This window comes from Mus caroli, unplaced genomic scaffold, assembly GCF_978045245.1.
Source record: "Mus caroli unplaced genomic scaffold, Mus_caroli_1 scaffold_3, whole genome shotgun sequence".
NCBI lineage: Eukaryota > Metazoa > Chordata > Mammalia > Rodentia > Muridae > Mus > Mus caroli.
This window is the reverse complement of record NW_028227258.1, coordinates 76,398,133-76,415,795: the sequence shown is the minus strand read 5'-3', so window position 1 is coordinate 76,415,795 and position 17,663 is coordinate 76,398,133. Positions and strand designations below refer to the sequence as shown.

General features: G+C 45.6%; 1 protein-coding gene across 1 annotated transcript in view; it reads left to right on the top strand.

Moving 5' to 3' along the window:
* Gatb (glutamyl-tRNA amidotransferase subunit B) overlaps window positions 1–14,579 on the top strand; it is a 74,462-nt gene extending 59,883 nt beyond the window's left edge. The window contains exons 11-13 of the mRNA XM_021157655.2: window positions 5,396–5,474; window positions 12,700–12,834; window positions 14,139–14,579. Coding sequence (XP_021013314.1) covers window positions 5,396–5,474; window positions 12,700–12,834; window positions 14,139–14,267 — 343 coding nt within the window. The 3' untranslated portion in view covers window positions 14,268–14,579. The remainder of the gene's footprint in view (window positions 1–5,395; window positions 5,475–12,699; window positions 12,835–14,138) is intronic.
* Window positions 14,580–17,663: the final 3,084 nt, after the last annotated feature.

The window sequence follows — 17,663 nt, the reverse complement described above, 5'->3', positions numbered from 1 at the left end:
CTCAGGAAACCTTCAATTCACAGACCAGCACCAAGACACTGAGTGGAGTGTCGACATCCTTTGCTTTTCCTGCTCTCATCCATTTCCCTCATGTGTAACTCTGCCCTTCAGAAACTACAGTCTACAGTGAAGTACTGTGACTGGTGAGGGAGCATGGGAGCCATTTGGGAGGATGTGGAGGTGACACACCTGTATCACACCTGTATCTCAGCCTTGAAGACTGGAAAGGGTTTCCTTGAGGGGAGGCCTGAGAAACAACTGTGGGGATGGAAATGAGCCTGTGTTTGCACACTGGGCTCATGGGTCACCAGTGCGGTGGAGGGGGGGTAACTCACTCTAGCCAGGAGATCTAAAGAGGGCCCCCAAAAAACAGGGGATAGCATTTCCAGAAGTAAAAATCTCTGGTCTTTGAAGTCACAGTCACCTTGTTGATCGTTGTAATTTGTGGTGCTCCTGAAGTTTTGTCATGTAGGGGAACCTCTTTGATATCTCAGATTCAGCTCTTCCAATGAGCAGCTAGGTCAGCTGAGCCCTAAGAGATCAGATGACCTATCTCAGGTGGTACAGCAAACAAGACCCTACTCTATTCATTGTCTTTATGCTGGTTAGTGAATCCTGACTTTCCACTCAGTGTCTTGGTACTGGTCTGTGAATTGGAGGTTTCCTGAGCAGCCTTTTTGTCTTCCTTCCTCCTTTCCTTCCTTCCTTTATTCCTTCCTTCCTTCCTTCCTTCCTTCCTTCCTTCCTTCCTTCCTTCCTTCTTTCCCTCCCTCCTCCTCTCCCTTCCCTCCCTTCCTTCCCTTCCTCCTAACCCTCTTTCCTTCCTTCCTTCCTTCCTTCCTTCCTTCCTTCCTTCCTTCCTTCCTTCCTTCCTTCCTTCGTTTCCTATTTATGTCACATATACATTGATTATCACATGGCCTGATTATGTCAACAAGAATGTCTTCAGGGTGGTATAAGGACTGTGGGCAGGGGAGTCTAGTCAGCAAGCAGACCTCTAGACACTTGCCCCTGATCACACAATTTCTCCTGCCCTTCCCCTGACTCTGGGCTCTTACTGGCCCAAGGGTAAGGTGCTTACTGGATCCTTAGTCGGCTCTCAGAACAGCCTTTTTAACAGCTTCTGACATTGTTGAAGGGAGTTAGCTTATTTAGTGAATGTGGACCTCCTGGTGTTTCCTCAGAAGGTTCCTAAGCATAAGTATATAGTGAACTCAAGTTATTCCATTCCAAAAAAAGTAGACTTGGTTATTCTAAATTACATAAAGAGGAAGCTAGGGATCACACAGTGCAAAGGACTTTTAGTCAGATGAGTGCCGTATTCCGTTTCTGTTAATACAGACTAGGGACCATCTAAAGCAAAAAGGATTATTTTTGCTCATAGTTCTGATACAAGGTTGAGTGCCTGCATCTGTTGACGAATGGGCTTGCTGGCAGAATCCTAATGGTACATCGGACTTTATCACTTGGTGAGACATAAGGAACATGAGGGGGACCAAGCTGGCTTTTTTAGATACCCACTCTCAAAGTAATCCAGTAAATTATATATGAGGGAAGAGTCCTAATGACCTAAAGGTCCCTTGGTCGCTCTTTTAATACCTCATAGAGATTGCAGTGCATATCAACATGAAATTCAGTGGGAACAAACCCTATTCACACAGTAGCCACAGATTGTGCCAGTCTAACCACAGAGCTAACTGTAATGAATGAACTGCTGTAGCCACTAAGACCAGTGTTCCTGAGAAGGGCCTGGGTAGCAAAGCTAACTGCAGCCCCACATGACTCTGGGCAGCACTAACCATCACCAATCTTTTTTTAAGCTTCATATGTTTTCTATGTGGCTTTTCCTAGAAGTTTGCTGTCCTGTTATAGAGCACACTGGTTTGGTGAGCTCCTGACGTCTCTGGAGGTACACGAGTGAAGCTGGTGGAGGGAAGAGGAGCTGGGACAGCAGTGGCAGCTCGGGGCTTGCTGGGCTTGCCCTCTGCAGACTGGGGAGAGTCTGGGAGCCAAGGAATTGAGCAGTGAGCTGCCAGGGTGTGGAAGAAAGAAGCAGAGCAGGATGCCAGGAACAGGGAGAACCCAAGAGGCCCCAGAGAAGGGCTGTTCTCAGGGCTGTGTGTTAGAGTTTGGGTGCATCCACAGGAAAAGCAAGGTGCTCAGCAGCTAGTGAGGGTGTGGTATTTCAGAGAAGAGCGTCTCTAGTGGGTAGGATATAATCCCAGTGATATGTCCTCATAGATGGCCAATAAGTAATAATTAAATGTAGATTTATTTACTTGCAAAAGGTACTAAGCCAGTCAGGGTAAGTAGCTACAGGGTCAGTTGAGATGTTTCCCATTAGGAGCAAAATGAAAGAGGCAGGAGAAGGGGGCAAAGTACCCCAGGAAGGTGGGGAAGGTGATGGGTGCAGGGCATGCAGGAGTGATTAGATGTAGTGGGAAAGGAGCAGATTCTCCAGAAAGCACTGCCTCTCGGCTGATGTTCTTAGGAAAGAGCTAAGGGCATGCCTGAGAAGGAAACCCTGGAGAAGAGTTTTTAGGAGTAGAGCACCTGGTGGGACCCAGAAAATAAGAGAACAAAGGATCAGTGAACAGCCCAGGCCCCTGGAGACCCCAGGCCAAGCATCCTTTCCCAGAGGCCTTTTGAGTCCTGCTTTAGCAGAAGAGGAGGGGAATATGGTGGCTAGGATAGTGCAGGATTGAGAAGGGCCGCCATTCCATGGGGGAATAATGTCAGTATCTGCTGTTGGCATCCAAGCTGGAGCTGGAGCTGTACCTAAAAGAGCTGGAAGGGACTGAATGACCTGGGTGACTTGAAGATCCCATTCTCCTCTTCCCTGGATACCCTGCCCTCAAAACGAAGGCAGGAGTACGGGAAGCTTAACCTTGAGATGTCAGGCTTTTCATTCATGGAGACACATTAGCTGTCCAGAATCCCAAGATTATCTGACAGCAGCAAATTAGTAGGCTGTGCTGCTGCCACCACTGAGCCCAAATTCTGATGGTTTATTTATTTAACTGATGAGGGGTGTCTCTCAGGATCAGTGTGACAGGTACTGATCTTTGTCATGGACTCACAAGTTTAGCCCTGGCATAGCTGCAATTTGCAGTCAGCTTTCCATATCTAGGGTTCAACCAACTGCAGATTGAAAATATCTTTGAAAAATTACATCAGTAATGAACATGTGCAGACTCTTTTTTAATCAGTATTTCCTAAACAACACAATGTAACAAGTGTTTACATCCACACCATATTAGGTAGGCAATCAAGAAATTATTTCAAGCATAGAGAAGGGTGTGTATATGTTCTAGATGAAGATTATGTAGCCGTATACAAAGTCTATGAGTATCTACTGACTTTAGTATCCATGGGATAGTGTGTTCTGGCTACCAGACCCTCAGATACCAAGGTGCCAGCCATGTATGTAATGTTTCGGGTTGTCTCAGTTTGTGAGAAGTCCTGAGACACAGGAATTATTGGCCTGTTGAGTATCATGCATTGTGAGAACAAAAATGTGACTGAGAAATCTCATCTGCCATTAGTTCAGTCCAAATCTGTTTGAAGAAATTTATAACTAAACAAAACAATTTAGGTCATGTGATGATTTCTATAAGACAAAGTACATTCTTAGGTGATCTTATATTCTTTCTCTGTCCCTCTCTACCCTCATAGTATCATGGTATGAATTTTTGTGCATGCTCCAAATTCATATATTGTGATCCTTGGCAATCGTCTTGGATGTTGGTAATTGAGTCATGAATGTGGAACCTAAGAAATAAGATTAACACTTTTATACAAGAGTTCTGGACAAGCTAGCTTACCCTTTAATTCATTTGAGGACACATCAAGAAGGTTTCTGGAACAAGGAGGCAGGGACTCACTAAATACAGGCTCTGTATTACCTTACCTCCAATCTCTAGCCTTGAGAACTGTGAGGGATAGTGTTTCTATATATAAACCACTCACCTATGGTATTGTGTTTCAGCAGTTCAAATGAACCTCAGTGCTTATAACGGGCTCTCTACACGGCCTACATTATAAGATAGATGGTGATTGTATTTTATGGATTGTAGAGTATACAAGCAACCTACATTGTGAAGCCAACTCATTCTTGTTGCCAATGAAGATGGGAGCTTAGAAAAGACTGTTGTTTACTTTGCTGCCTTCCGCCTCTCTGCCTTTTAGACTTTAATTGGGACAGTGCATAAACCTTTTGAGTACAAATTTAGTAACCCTAGATAATCTCCAAACCTCATTTCCACTTGGAATTACCTTTTATCCATATTTTGGAATAAATAGTAGTTTAAGGGTGATAGACTTCCTTAGATTGAGCAAACCCTAATAAGGTACTTGAATTAGAGCATATTGAGCTTGAACATTATTGGTTTGGAGTTCATAGGAATTGGCACTGGAGATAAGCTATACTTCCCTACTTATTACCTAAAAGTCTCTGAAGAGCTGAATAGTGAATGACAGTGTCCAAGACGTCTAGTCTACAGAAGGTGTTTTCAAGTTATATTAAGTGTTTCCGAGTCCTTTCATACTGACACACTTCTGCGCTATTTATAAAGGGTCCCTATTTTAACTAGTCCCCCCAATGACTTCAGATAGCTGTTGATCATCCTAATTACTGTGTCAGTGTAGGAGTAGCTAAACCATGTATTTGTAAAGATGTGCTCTATGGCTCTTCTCAGCTGTCTGACCGCATGCCTCTCTTCTGTGAGTGTGAGTCAGAATACCTGTAGTGTGTTTCCCCCCAACTTCCTGTGTCATATCACCTTGCATAGTCACATAATAACACAAGTGAAGAAATTGTGAGTCTCTAGGCCCATCCATATCCAGAAAGCCATGATGAGTCTGCTGACCCACAAGGCCAATGCATATAGAAGGCCTGTGAGGGACAGGTGTAAGTCTGCTGGACATGGTTCCCTTATGGAAAGTTATGTACAATGAAAAGGAATTTGTGTGCATAAAAACATTCAGGAAAGTGGTTTTGTTGGCTGTTTCATTTGAAGTAATTTTTGGGCCGATCTTTTAGTCAAAAATATTTAATTACTGGATTATATTTTCCCCTTTTTCTTTGTGGTTCATGAATTTTGCAGTCACCTCCTTCTTTGAATTAATTGCACTGAGCACTTGTTTATTGCTGGAACTGCTGCCAAACAGCTGTTATTGTTGGGTGGCAAAACAAAGAAGTTTTAAAATCACACCAGTCTAAAAACTCATTATCCTAAAATAAAAAAATAATAAGGTCCCGTTAGCCTATTATTTTTGTCCTTGGGCTTGTCTGATTATTTAAGCATGCAGGAGTGAGAGTGTAGATTCTGGCGGCCAGTGGACACCTCAATGATGTAAGATGTTGACTTTCTCTTTCTTTTCTGGGGGCTGCTAGTCCTGTCACACCCTCTGCACTTGCTGAGCTCCTCAACCTGCTGGACAGGAAAGCAATTTCTTCATCGGCAGCTAAGCAGGTATGTGCACGTCCCAGAGGTTCCTATTGCTCCCCAGTCCCAGTTCCCATTTCCTGTAAGACCCAAATGGCATCACTAAGTGCATTTCATGACCCAAGTGTTACGTGCCCATGAGTTTGAATGCTGGAGGACTTTGTCTGGCAAAGGTAGAGAGCCAGCAATTGCTGCACAGGGATTCAGCATGGGGATTTTGCTTCTGGTTTTAGCTTATTGAGAAAACTATTGTCTGCCTTTGCCCTGAATGTCCACCCTAAATGTTGCTGACCATGTAGCTTCCCTGTGTCCTGGCCAGGCAGCCACAGATTGGCCCCAAGTCTTCCTGCTCCTCTCCTGTCTATCTTCACAGCCAACCCCAAGGCTACCTTTGTTTCTGTCGAAGACCTGTCCTTGAATAGCTGATCCTCGGTCAGAGATGATATATTTTACATGCACATCTAGGTGTGGGGATGCAGGAAAAGGAGCATCATAGACAGTGGCTACCTCCCTAACCATCCCCACTAACAAGGCTAGGTGGGTGAGAGAGTCCTAGAATTCAGAAACTACAGATGAGTACCCAGGAAGATAAAAAAACACCTAGCGGCCGCCTCATCTTAACTTCAGAGACTGCACAGCTGTCAGTGCTTCAGCCAAAATCCTAATGTTATTTTAATGGTGCCTTTTGCATTTAATATTTATACACTCTGACAGCAGTGGCAGGTTACAAAGTGAGGCTTTGGGGAAGCGGCTGCTTTTGGTTAATTATGAGATAGCACTGAGCACACTCCAAGCTCTCCACTGTGAAGCTGGAGGTGGGACTGGAGACGTTCTGTGAGCTGCCTCCGGTGAGGCTGTCAACTACCGGGACCCAGCACTCTGGCTTGCGTAGATGTCAGAGGATTACAAATGTTTATGACAGTGCTCAGCACTTGTGGAAAGAGTAGATGGCTCGAGGGCAGAAAAACTATATATACATGTAAAAGCAGATGAATCGTGGCATTTGAAATGAAAGAAGCAAAAGCCTTCCCCTTGTCCTTCCTACCCACCCTGCCCCACAAAAAAATAACCTGACTGCACCAAACAAGATAGTTCCAGTGGAGGGAAACAGAAAGGCTGGAAGGTGCTGACAGCGGCTCCAGCTGCACAGAGACATGTTTGATTTTATCAACTTCCAGGTTGTCTAACGGAGCGGGGTGAATCCTGGCTTCTGTGCAGCCATGAAATGAAAGTGAGAAGCTGATCTGCGAAGTGTTGAGTGTGCGCTGCTGGGGACCTTAAGGGCCAGGGCCTCAGGAGTTTGTCTTGTGTTTTCTATGCTTAGATTTCTGTTTGTAAGAAAATCATTTCTTTTTCTGAGCAGAAATAATGAGTATTGTGTTAATTGATTATAAAGGATTTGATAGCCATTTATGTGATACTGGCCTGTAATGCCAGTACTCAGACTAAGGCAGAGAGAGTCCAAATCAGCCTGAACTAGAGGTCATAGCCAGGCCGGGCTAAAAAGACCCTGTCTGCAGCTGACAGACAGACAAAACCTTCAGCAATACATTAAATATAGGCCCTCAAATACTGCCCTGAAAAATCATTGTCATTGCTATTGAACCGGCATCATTCTGGGACTCTACTCATGTTTATGTTCAAGGGATGAACAAAGGAGGGAGGTGGGGCCAGAGGCAGCCAGACATAAACTCAGAGAGATGGAAGAGGCAATACTGGAACTTAACTGTCATTACGTGTATAGTTGGTGATGTTTTTACTACCAAGTATTTTTCAATATGTTAATTGACCATTTTTCAAAACAATCTCTAATCATTTGCATGTCTATAGTATCAGTGGTAATGTCCCCTTTCTCAAGATGGTTTTCTCTGTGTGTTTTCTGAGATGGTCTTTCCTGGTTTCCTGAGATGCTCAGGATGTCAACAGACTTGTTATCCTGCTGTCTCAGCCTTAGGGATCTGGGATTCAGAGCTGTATGCCACCCACATGGCTTTTGACTTTTGTATATTTTCCTGTCATTGGGTGTCACAACATTGGGTACATACTGATTTATATTTTTTTGATGAAATGATCCCTTAATGATTATGTTATGACCTTTCCTGTCCCGTCTTAGGATTTTGTTTAATTTGTTTGCTTGAAATACCATGTTCTATCCTTTTCAGTGTCTGCATGATCTTCATTTGTGAAGTGAGTTTCATGTTATCGGCATTTTGTTGGGTCTTAGGGTTTTTGTTTTGTTTTGTTTTTTAATTTACTCAGCCAATCTGTGTTGTTTGTTTGTTTGTTTGTTTTTCAAGGCAAGGTTTCTCTGTGTACCCTTGGCTGTCCTGGAACTCAGGCTGTAAATCTGGCTGTCCTCACAGAGATCTCACAGAGATCTGCCTGCCTCTGCTTCCTGAGTGCTGGAATTAACGATACGTGCCACCACCTGGCTCAGTCTGTATAATTTGATTAGCGAATTTAGCTCACTTCAATTCAGTGTTACTGAATGTATGAATTATTGAAAAGTATAGATTTATGTCTTCCATTCTGCTGATTTTCTTGCAAATGAATATTCTTTATTTTTCCACTTCTTCATCTTTATGTTTGTTCATTGTATTGATAGTTTGATTCTTACATATTTCCCATCTTTTCTAGCTACTCGGCTAATGATAGCATATGATGTGCCTGTCTTTCACTTCCTGACACCTAGTTTCCTCAAGCATCTCTCATAGGGTTTGTTGGTTTTCCCTCGTCCTGCGGGGGCCGTTATTTGTCCTTCACACGGAAGGACAGCTGTGCTAAGCATAACAATCTTATTTGGATTTTTCGTTTTTAAGGACTTGGCATTTTCCATTCTGCTTCCTCCTGGTCTATAAGGCTTCTAGTGAGGATTCTGCTGTAGTTCTAACAGGGCTGCTTTTAACTCAGGACTTTCTCGGTCCTGAATGCTTGACAACTTGATCATAATCCTGTGGTGGAGATAATTTCTGATTATGTCTGTTGAGGACTATGGCCTCCTGTACGTGGCTTCCTGTGGCCTCCTGCCGCTGCTTCTCTTGGTGTGTTCCCAGCCTTTGCTTCCCTCCTCAGATCTGCCAATCACACAGACTGTTTATGTTTTCAGGGATTACTTGATATTAGATAACCACTCAGGGGCTCATTCCTGCAGACAGCTAATCCTCCTCTCAGCAATCTTTAATTGCCTGTAGCTTCTGTCTAGGGTAAGCACCTGTACGATTTGCGCCATCCCAGTAGCTTGTCTTGGTGTTGTGACTGTTACGGTCTTGTTCATGCAGCCGTACACTAGAGTTGTATGGGTGACATTCCCCTGTCATTTCTAGGAGAGCCAGTCTCTTCTGCAGTGTTCCCTGAGCCCTGGCCTTGGGGGAGTTGTAGATGTGTCAGTAGGGGCTGAACATCCCCAAATTAGTTGTGCTTTAATCTTGATCAGCTGTGGTTTTCTGTAGTGGTTTCTGTCTGCTCCAGAGAGACGCTTCTTTGCTGAGGGTTGAAAGCTGCCCTTATCTGGAGGAATCTGTATTTAGAATGCAGGTAGGAATTACACAGGCTTAGTTAAGTGTCAGCAGTGGGTTCTCCTCTGATTTCTCACTGTGTACACTATATTATCCTCACACTTACAGGCATCCTCCTGCCTCTGCCTCCTCAGTGCTAGCTTTACAGGCGTCACCACCACACATGATTCTTATTGCAGTCATGCTCCTGAATGTACAGTCATAGCTCACTGGGTAGAGATAGCTTTCTCTAATTACTACTTGGGTTAAATGTCTTTTTGCATCTTATTTTTATAACTTTTAAATAAAAAGAAAGATGTGTTATAATTAATTTTAATGCATTAACAGAGGAGTCCAACAATACCTTAGGTTTTAGAAAGTGTGTGGCAGGAAAAAAAAATACTCCTGTTGATGATTGTCATTGCTCTGACAGTGCAGGAAGAGGTGGCACGTATGGTTAGAGGACCAGGAGGTGCATGGCTGACTGCTAATAAAGATGTGCAGAGCTTCATCCTATCCCGAGAATGTACTGAGTCCCACAGACTCCCTCCTCTGTGTTATACTTTGTTATTAATCCTTTCTCTACCTGCCTCTTGCTGACATTATTGCCAATTAGTTCTGTCCTTTTCCACTGTCACTGCCTCGTCCTCCTGGGTATCCCAGAAGGGCCTTTGAGGCTTATGGCTTTAGTCCTTCAGCACCCTGGAGCCAGAGTGGTAAGAGGTGTTCACCATGAAGCAGTCCTATTTTTCAGAAATAGAAACCTGAAGATTGTGTGCTGTGGTGCACAGCCTCCTGGACACTGTAGACAAAAGCACCCTGCGGTCCTCTTCCAGGAGCCAGGCATGTATATAGAAGTGGCAGGTGGCAGTCCTGTCACCTCTCCTCATAAGAACACGGCCAACTGGGACACATCAGACTCCAGAGCCATCAGCTTCACAGCTAACCTGCATTTAATCCTCGGTGTCCCAGGCTACATCCCCACTGCTTGCTAGGCAGCTCGGGGGAAGTGATGCCGGGTGTGTGGCATCCTTATGACTGTCTAGATGGAAGTGGGTGGTCCCATGCTCCTGAGCATTGCCCACTTAAGTCTTCAGTGGGTCCAGGCAGGTGGGGTCTGAAAAAAATGAAAGCCACATTTACCACAGTCCTAGTGTCATTTAAACCAACTTCCTCTGTGTGCTCTGGAGTGAGTTTTAGAGAAAACACCAGGAGCTTTTGAAATGTAGGAATGTTACAGTGTACCATGCACTGATACTGTGTCACATGACTGAAGTCTCTCTAGGTGCTTTTATTCTCTGCACACCTCATCCTGCCCTGCCTGATCAGGGGCTATGTTGAGTTTGTCTCTTCCTACAGGAACAGCCTCTTGAATAGTTAGTTGCCTTTGACTAAGAGGGCTGTCCCTTCTCTGTAGGAACATGGCTTCTTACCTGACATTTCCCTATCCTGACTCAAAAGCCCAGAGTGAGCAACAACAGGTGAGGGAGGGGCCTGTGTGTTTCCTTGTATAGTTGGGCAGCAGTTAAGGAGAGTATAGATTCAGTTCCCAGGGACACAGGCTATCACTGCCCCATTTGTGGCTCCTAGCTTGTGTCTGTGTCACTATGCTCCACATCACTGAATGAAGTGATGCCAGGAACCAGGCCTAGTCAGTCCCTCTCAATCCGTGGGAATCAGGGGTTCCAGCAGATGGGCATAGAGTCAGCAGGAATTGACAGACAGACATAGACATGAGAGTGTGCTGGATCTGAATGTAATGTGTCAAATTGAGCATCAAACTTTTTATACAGAAGAAAATAGGGAAGTTAGGTGACACACCAGCAAGGTACAATGAGGTACGGGATGCTTACATAAAACAGAGGAATGCAAACACAGAAAGACGGGCAGGAATCAGCTGGGATAAAATTCAATGTTAACAACTGGGAATCAAAAGCAGCTCCACCTAAGGTCCACTTAATCTTAGAAGTCAGGGTTCCTGTTCTAGTCTATTGTATAGTCCACCTTCCCCCTAGGCCTTTGTAAATACTAGTGTATGGGTGTAACTCAGCTATCTATAGTTCTAAGTATCTACTCTGGTTCCTCCTTAGATCACAAACTTCCTTCCTCCTAGAGAATGGTAAATTCCTGTGTAGGCCAGTGATTTAGCTATCCATGCCCAGGGTCGGCTCAAGGACTGACTAGGACTGGTGAAGAATCTAACTTAGCTACATGTCAAATAGAGGCACTTATAATAAAGCAATATTAAGGGAAAGCACACAGATCCATTTACCAACTAAAGCAAGGACATTGGACTAAGTTTCCGTGAACTTTTCTCCTCGGGACAGCGCCCAGGTTTTGGGGCCTGTCGCACTTGTCACTCCTGGAGTGGATGTAGCAAAGAGACTGCACTGCCAGTCCTTCTCCAGAGCCGCAGCCTCGACATTTAGAAGTGCCTATGCTAGAGAGCCCTACTTTCCATCCAGGTGATGTGGGCCCAGCACCCACCAGTATTTGACCTTAGGTGCCAGGCAAGGAAAGACTCCTTTGTCAGCCTGTTCAGGGTCCCCTGGGCCTAAGAAGTGGTTCCCTGGCCCAGGAGTGACACAGTGACCCCAGGATGGTTGTGAGGAGCCCGGAGGAATGCCTCTCTATGTTTGCTAAACAGCTCTGCCTCCTTACCTGGAAGTAGCTGCCCTGCGAGTTCTCTGTGAAAAAGATCCTGTGAGGAATGGCCCCAGGCTGTTCTGAGTTGAGCTTGAGGGTTGTCTTTTCTGATTTTGGATGTCGGAAGTAGGAATTTTAAGGAGTTTGTGCAGACGACCCTGAAGGATGGGGGTTAATTTCACCAGGTTATGATAAATAGAACTGATAAACATTAGCTTTTTTATTAAAATAAGCAAATACTTCTGTAGTAGGAAGGTCTGGACACACATATATCTGTTGTCCTCTACCTTAGGTTTTGAGGCAAGGACCCCACAGAATCTGCAGCTTTCTAGCCTGACTACCTGGCCAGCAACCGGAAGGGATCCTCCTGTCCCCAACTGCCCAGTGATGGGACCAACTCAGGTCCTCATAATTGCAGAACAAGCTCTGTACTCCTGTGGTCTTAGCGAAGCAAAATAAAACAGGGATAGGGCAGAAGCCCCTCAGACTTGCCTGTGAGCAGCCGCTCAAGATAGCCCACACTGAAAGCCTCTCTGGGCTCTGTCATTGACAGATAATTATTTTAGTCAGATTGGGCTCAGCTCTCCCAATAGGACACGAGGAAGCGAGGCCAGAGCCTGTGAGCTGTGATTTGGTTTTGGTTGTTTTCTATTTCATATCTTTATTATGGGGTTACTTAGCTGCCTCCCTCAGCCCTGCTTCTTAGCAGGCTGCTCTGGGCTGTATGTGCAGTGGCTCCCTCCTGCTGCTGCTGTGGCCTATCCTTTATAAAACATCACTTCCATTAATTAGTTCAGTGGACTCAAGCTAGATCCATTGCCAGCCCTCTGTGAGGAGCACAGGTTACCTGGCTTGAGTCAGCAAGCAGGGACACACCTGGAGACCTGAGTCCTTGTCCTCTACATGAGAGGAGCCAGTTAACCCCAGGAGGAGGTGTTCCCAGTCCTCGGGGAAGGTTATGGGAGAGATGGTGGCTTCTCCCTGGACCAGGCCATGCATTTGGGTGCTAATTGGGCCTGCAGCTCCCTTCCCTGTCCTCCACATCACCACAGATCACAAGAAGGTGGCAGAAGCATCAGGTCTTCACACTCCTCTCTCCCTCTCTTCTGCAGGTGTTTGAGGAGCTGTGGAAGGGGGAGGGGAAGACAGCAGCACAGATCGTGTCAGAACAGAAGCTGGAGCTGATGCAGGATCAAGAGGCCCTGGAAAAGCTCTGCCAGACCACCATAGATGGACACCCCCAAGTGGTGACTATCTGCAATAGGAGCAAGTCCTTTGTGTGCAACAGGAGTGAGGGCCAGCTTGACATCTGTCCACAGACCCTTCCCAGCCCTATCAACCCCTACTTGTGCGTCAGTGGTTAAATGTCCAGGATGTTGACCACCGACATGAAATGCACAGCTGCATGGTCCTGTGAGGACAGTTCTTCACTAGTGCCTACTGTCTATGGAGTCAGTTTAAAGGGGTGCGGCCAAGTATCCAAGCTCAAGTTTAACTTGAGGGTCTGTCACTCTCCCAGAGTTGCCATTTACATTCGTTGTGGCCACCTCTCCTTCAGCTATGAGGAAGGAAAGGACCAGAAATGCTTCAGTTTTATAGCTTTTGAGAGGAGGGAAAATGCAGAGAGGAAAATGATCTGTAAATTACAGAGAAAATCCTTTGACAGAAACATGGCTGAAAACCAAGTCATTTTGTGTTCTTAGCATAGCACAAGATAGAAAAACCATGCCAAGTTGCAGGGCTCCCTTCCTCCCAACCCACCCCAGGTCTGATCATATTGTCTAGAGAGATATTTTTCAGTGGGAAAAATTGCTAGTATCTCTTTGAGAACAGTACACACCCACCCATCAGTGTGCGGGGACACTGAGGCTCTGTGAAGAGCCCTTGATGAGGAAAATGAGCCCACAGCATCCCAGCAGTCCCCATCTTCCTGTCTCATCTGCCCTGACTGAGAAGAGCACACTTGGTTTCAGAGTCCTGCGGCACTCAAACACACTCACTGCCAATCAGGGCACTTGCAGAGGGAGGCCAGCACCAGGTTATCTGATGTTGTTCAGCCCCTCCTGCCTGCCTTTACCACCCGCTACCTGCTCAGCCCTCACTGAGTGAGCTGCCATCCTAAAAGGTTGGTTTTCTAAGGAGCAGTTCTAGTTGGCAGGAGCAAGGGTGTCTGCCAAGCAGCACTGGAGAATTTAAGAGGCTCCCCTGCCTGATTCGATGGGATGTTTGGAATCACAGAGATGATCCCCTGGGACTGCTTTGTGGCCCCAGAGGAGAGTGTTCTGGTTCCCACATACCAGTGTTGCCAGCTGTCAGTGTCAGTTGTGACCCGTCACTGTCCCCTTGCTCATTTTAATCAGAAGGCAGAGAAGCCAAATCCCCTTTGACAGGAACCTAGAAAGCTCTCAGAAGTTAATCCCCTCCTCTCTCCCCTCATTTTACAGCTTTCATGAAGGGAAGAAAGAACCTGAAGTTAATTTGCAGTCAGTGGAAACCTTGAGGATTCTTGGTCACTCTCTTCATTTTCACCTCCTAACTTCTGTCTTTACAGGTGATGGATGTGAAGAAAAGAAACCCCAAAGCTATAAATAAGCTGATTGGGTTGGTCCGGAAAGCAAGCCTCAGCAGGGCAGACCCGGCTCTGATAAAGAAAATATTAGAGAGGAAGCTGTCATTGTGAGATGTGTGAGGTCCCTCTGCCGGATGGAGGACAGTGTGGCTCTGAGAAGAGGGGCCTGTGAGGGCTGGCACTCATGTGCTGTGCAAGTTGGATCTCTTAGTCCCTAGCCAAGCTACACTTCCTAGGAGACCAGGAGGCAATAGTTTACACCTGTGTGTGTCCTATGAGACCCCATGACCTGAGAGGCAGCCATCACGGAAGACCAGCAGCCAGAGTGTCAGCCTCACTGTCTGGAAATAGCCCCATGATGGTGGCAGCAGTGACTAAAGAAATTGTAAGTCTACACAGAATAAAGTTTACGCCCCCACCTCAGATGCCATGGGTGCTTCATAGAACCAAGCAGTGCTCCCCATCCTAAAGGCCGACAAACCAAGAGCACGGCAGCATGAGTGGAGTGTGGTGTGTTCAGACCTAAACATGGGCTGGTGAAGATGCAAACAGAAAAACTAAACATGGTGTTCAGGCAGGGGAGGGCAGGAGGGTGCTGGCACTCACCTGCTGAGTGGAGGCACTGTCGCCTGCTCGGCTCCCAGTGAATTAAGGTGACACACAAGTTCTCAGATAAATTTAATGAATAAAATATATACTGAAATAGCACATAAAAATTAATTCCACTTAAGAGATTGTATAGTTTAGTTTACAGCCCTCCCACACACAATGCTTAGGCAGAGAGAGAGAGAGAGAGAGAGAGAGAGAGAGAGAGAGAGAGAGAGAGAGAGAGAGAGAGAGAGTTTTATACCTGGGAAGAATAAGATTATACTGTAGTAAATCAGAATGTTGATCTTTAGCTGTCTTGTGGTACAGCTGCTACATCCTCAGTCCTAGGTGGTGTGTCCCCTTGTTTCTTACATGTCTGGTACCTCACACCAACCTCACTCTTTATGACTAGTTCTGAGAATGTTTTTAGAAGTGTTTGTCAAACTGACAGAGAAGGGGAACTCTCCGAGGTCCCCATCTTAGACCAGACTCTCAGGCCTGGTAAGAACATTGCTGGGCACCATCATTCCAGGGCAACTGAAGAATGAGAAGAAAGTGGACACACCTGTCACCAGAAGATGGCACCCAGCGTTGCTAAGCAACTTCGCCCAGCCAAAAGCTGAGGCTATGTGGACATCAGTTCTATGGTCTGTTTCAGACAAGCAGGAGGAGGTAACTTTAGGATGTCATCTCTCTCAGGAAGCCATAGACCATGTGTTGCCCTGATGAAACAGGCTGTTCAAGTGTTTGATTAGCCTCCCTACAAGAGAGAAAGGCAGGACCTGCTGCTCTACAAGCCTGAACTCCAGTGGCCAGAGGTGCTCAGATCCTAACCTGACCAGACCTTTATCTCAAGGAACAGTAAGGTTCAGTCTTATAACCTCCATTTTTACCAAAAAGAAAATGAGAAGAGGGGCCTGTGAGGGCTGGCACTCAAAAGAAAAAAAGAAAATGGTTCATCTGGCTTGGTCATCAAGCCTTGCAGAAAGCACTTACAAAGCTAACATCCTGGGCTCACCTCAATGGGTGGTGAAATGGGCAGCTCAGTGGAAGCCATTTCCAAAACCTATCTTACCAGTTGGAAAACACATATGGACTGAGTATTCCCAGAGGAGATGCTATCAGCACGCAGTCCTTCCAAGGCTCCTTCCTCCCAGCTAGCTCTGACAGCTGCCTCATTCTCTTGGTCATCTCGAAACCCTAAGGCAAGCTTTGAGCTCATAACCACAGCTACTAGGGAAATAGCCAAACCCATGAACTGCATGACTAGACACATTTGAAAGATGTGTTGATATAACATTTTAAAAGATGCACAAAGTGTAGCTCTGCTGGTGCATGGGTGCAGTGAAAGAGGACTCTCCATCTTGCATGATCATGAGTGTGTTCTGGTTTGTTTGTTTGTTTGTTTGTTAGGGAAAGTCTCATTAGAATGTATGAGTTGGCACCATATGAGTGGCTGAAGCCACTGCCATCTGTCAATGGAATCCACACACCTGTAGCCAGATAGGGGACTTGGAAGCCATGGCTGGTAGCAAAAAGTGCTACAAACTTGATTTCTCAGTCTCCCAGAGCCAGCTCTACCTGCTCAGGACCAAACTCTGTACACTGATGCTTCATGGCTGGTTGAGGTTCCTTGTGGAAGCTAACACGGAGCATAAGTTAATCTAACCCAAGGAGCAAAGAAGTGCTGCTAATTACCAGGATTTTAAATTCTGGGTCATCTCCATCCAAAAAGCCAGCTTTTTGCACCTACTAGGTTCATGAATGACATGAGTGGAACTTTTGTTCATTTCTCTCAAGGCACAGATAGAAAAACTATTAGTATTCTACAAGCTGAGTTCCATACCACCACCATCCCTTAACATAATTATTGTTAATCTGGAAACATACCATGACAGGTTTGCACCTCCTCAAGTTGACCATTTCAGTATTATAGCCTATGGCATGGCCTACAGTTTATAGTGTATCTTTCAACTAGATTGGATTTAGTTATCATTTCAAGGACTCTAAAGAGGAAGAAAGGGAAAGCGCCCCACCTAGAAAGCCATGTAAGTTGCCCATTGCCAGGAGGAGTGTAACTGTGGCCACAGTGGGCAGAGGTAGAAGGCATGTGCTTTAAGTCCTCTTACTGACTCCGAGGCCATGGCTAGGCAGAAGTCTTTTAAACGAGATGATCAGCACCAGATCCCTTCTGTAAAATGTCTGCAAGGGACAAAAGAGGTCTGGCTTTTGGTGGTCCTTGTCCTAGTAAAATGTCACTTGATATTGTGCAGCCTCAGCTCAGTGAAATTTATAATCTGACCTGAGTACTTCCGTCATCTGTGCAGATTCTGAAGTGATACAGCTCATTTAAACTCCATAAAAGAGCCATGAAATGAACACCAAATACACAGGGACAGGATCCTATGGTCAGGTTTGTGTGGGCAACAGTAACCTGGGCTAACTCACACCTTTAAAGACAAGAACCCAGTGACCAGTCCTAGCTAAGGGTTGTGAGAGCAAGAATCCACAGATCTACCCACTGTGCCTTCCTCTCCCTCCCCCATGGTCCTCGTCCCTAAAGAGCCTCACGGAACATCTCTTGTGAAAGCCCTGTTTATCCAGTTAATGAGCTGCTGAGATAATCTGCCCTCCAAAACAAGTGCTGGACTAACAAATGTCTGGATGGAGAAGGGATTTGCTGAGGCAGAACGGTCCCAGAAGCCATTCTGAGTCCTCTAAGAGCTTCTTGTAAGGCATTAGATTTATGATGGGCATCCTAAAAGAAGCAGCAGCCAACTCTGTTCTCTTAAAATGTCTCCTCACTTGACAGACTTAATGGTGGACTACTCTTGACAAGTTGTTCCAAGCTGAGACATGATAGGGAATTAGTGTCATATGATACACAGACTGGTGGCTGACTCAGAAACTGGCTAAGAT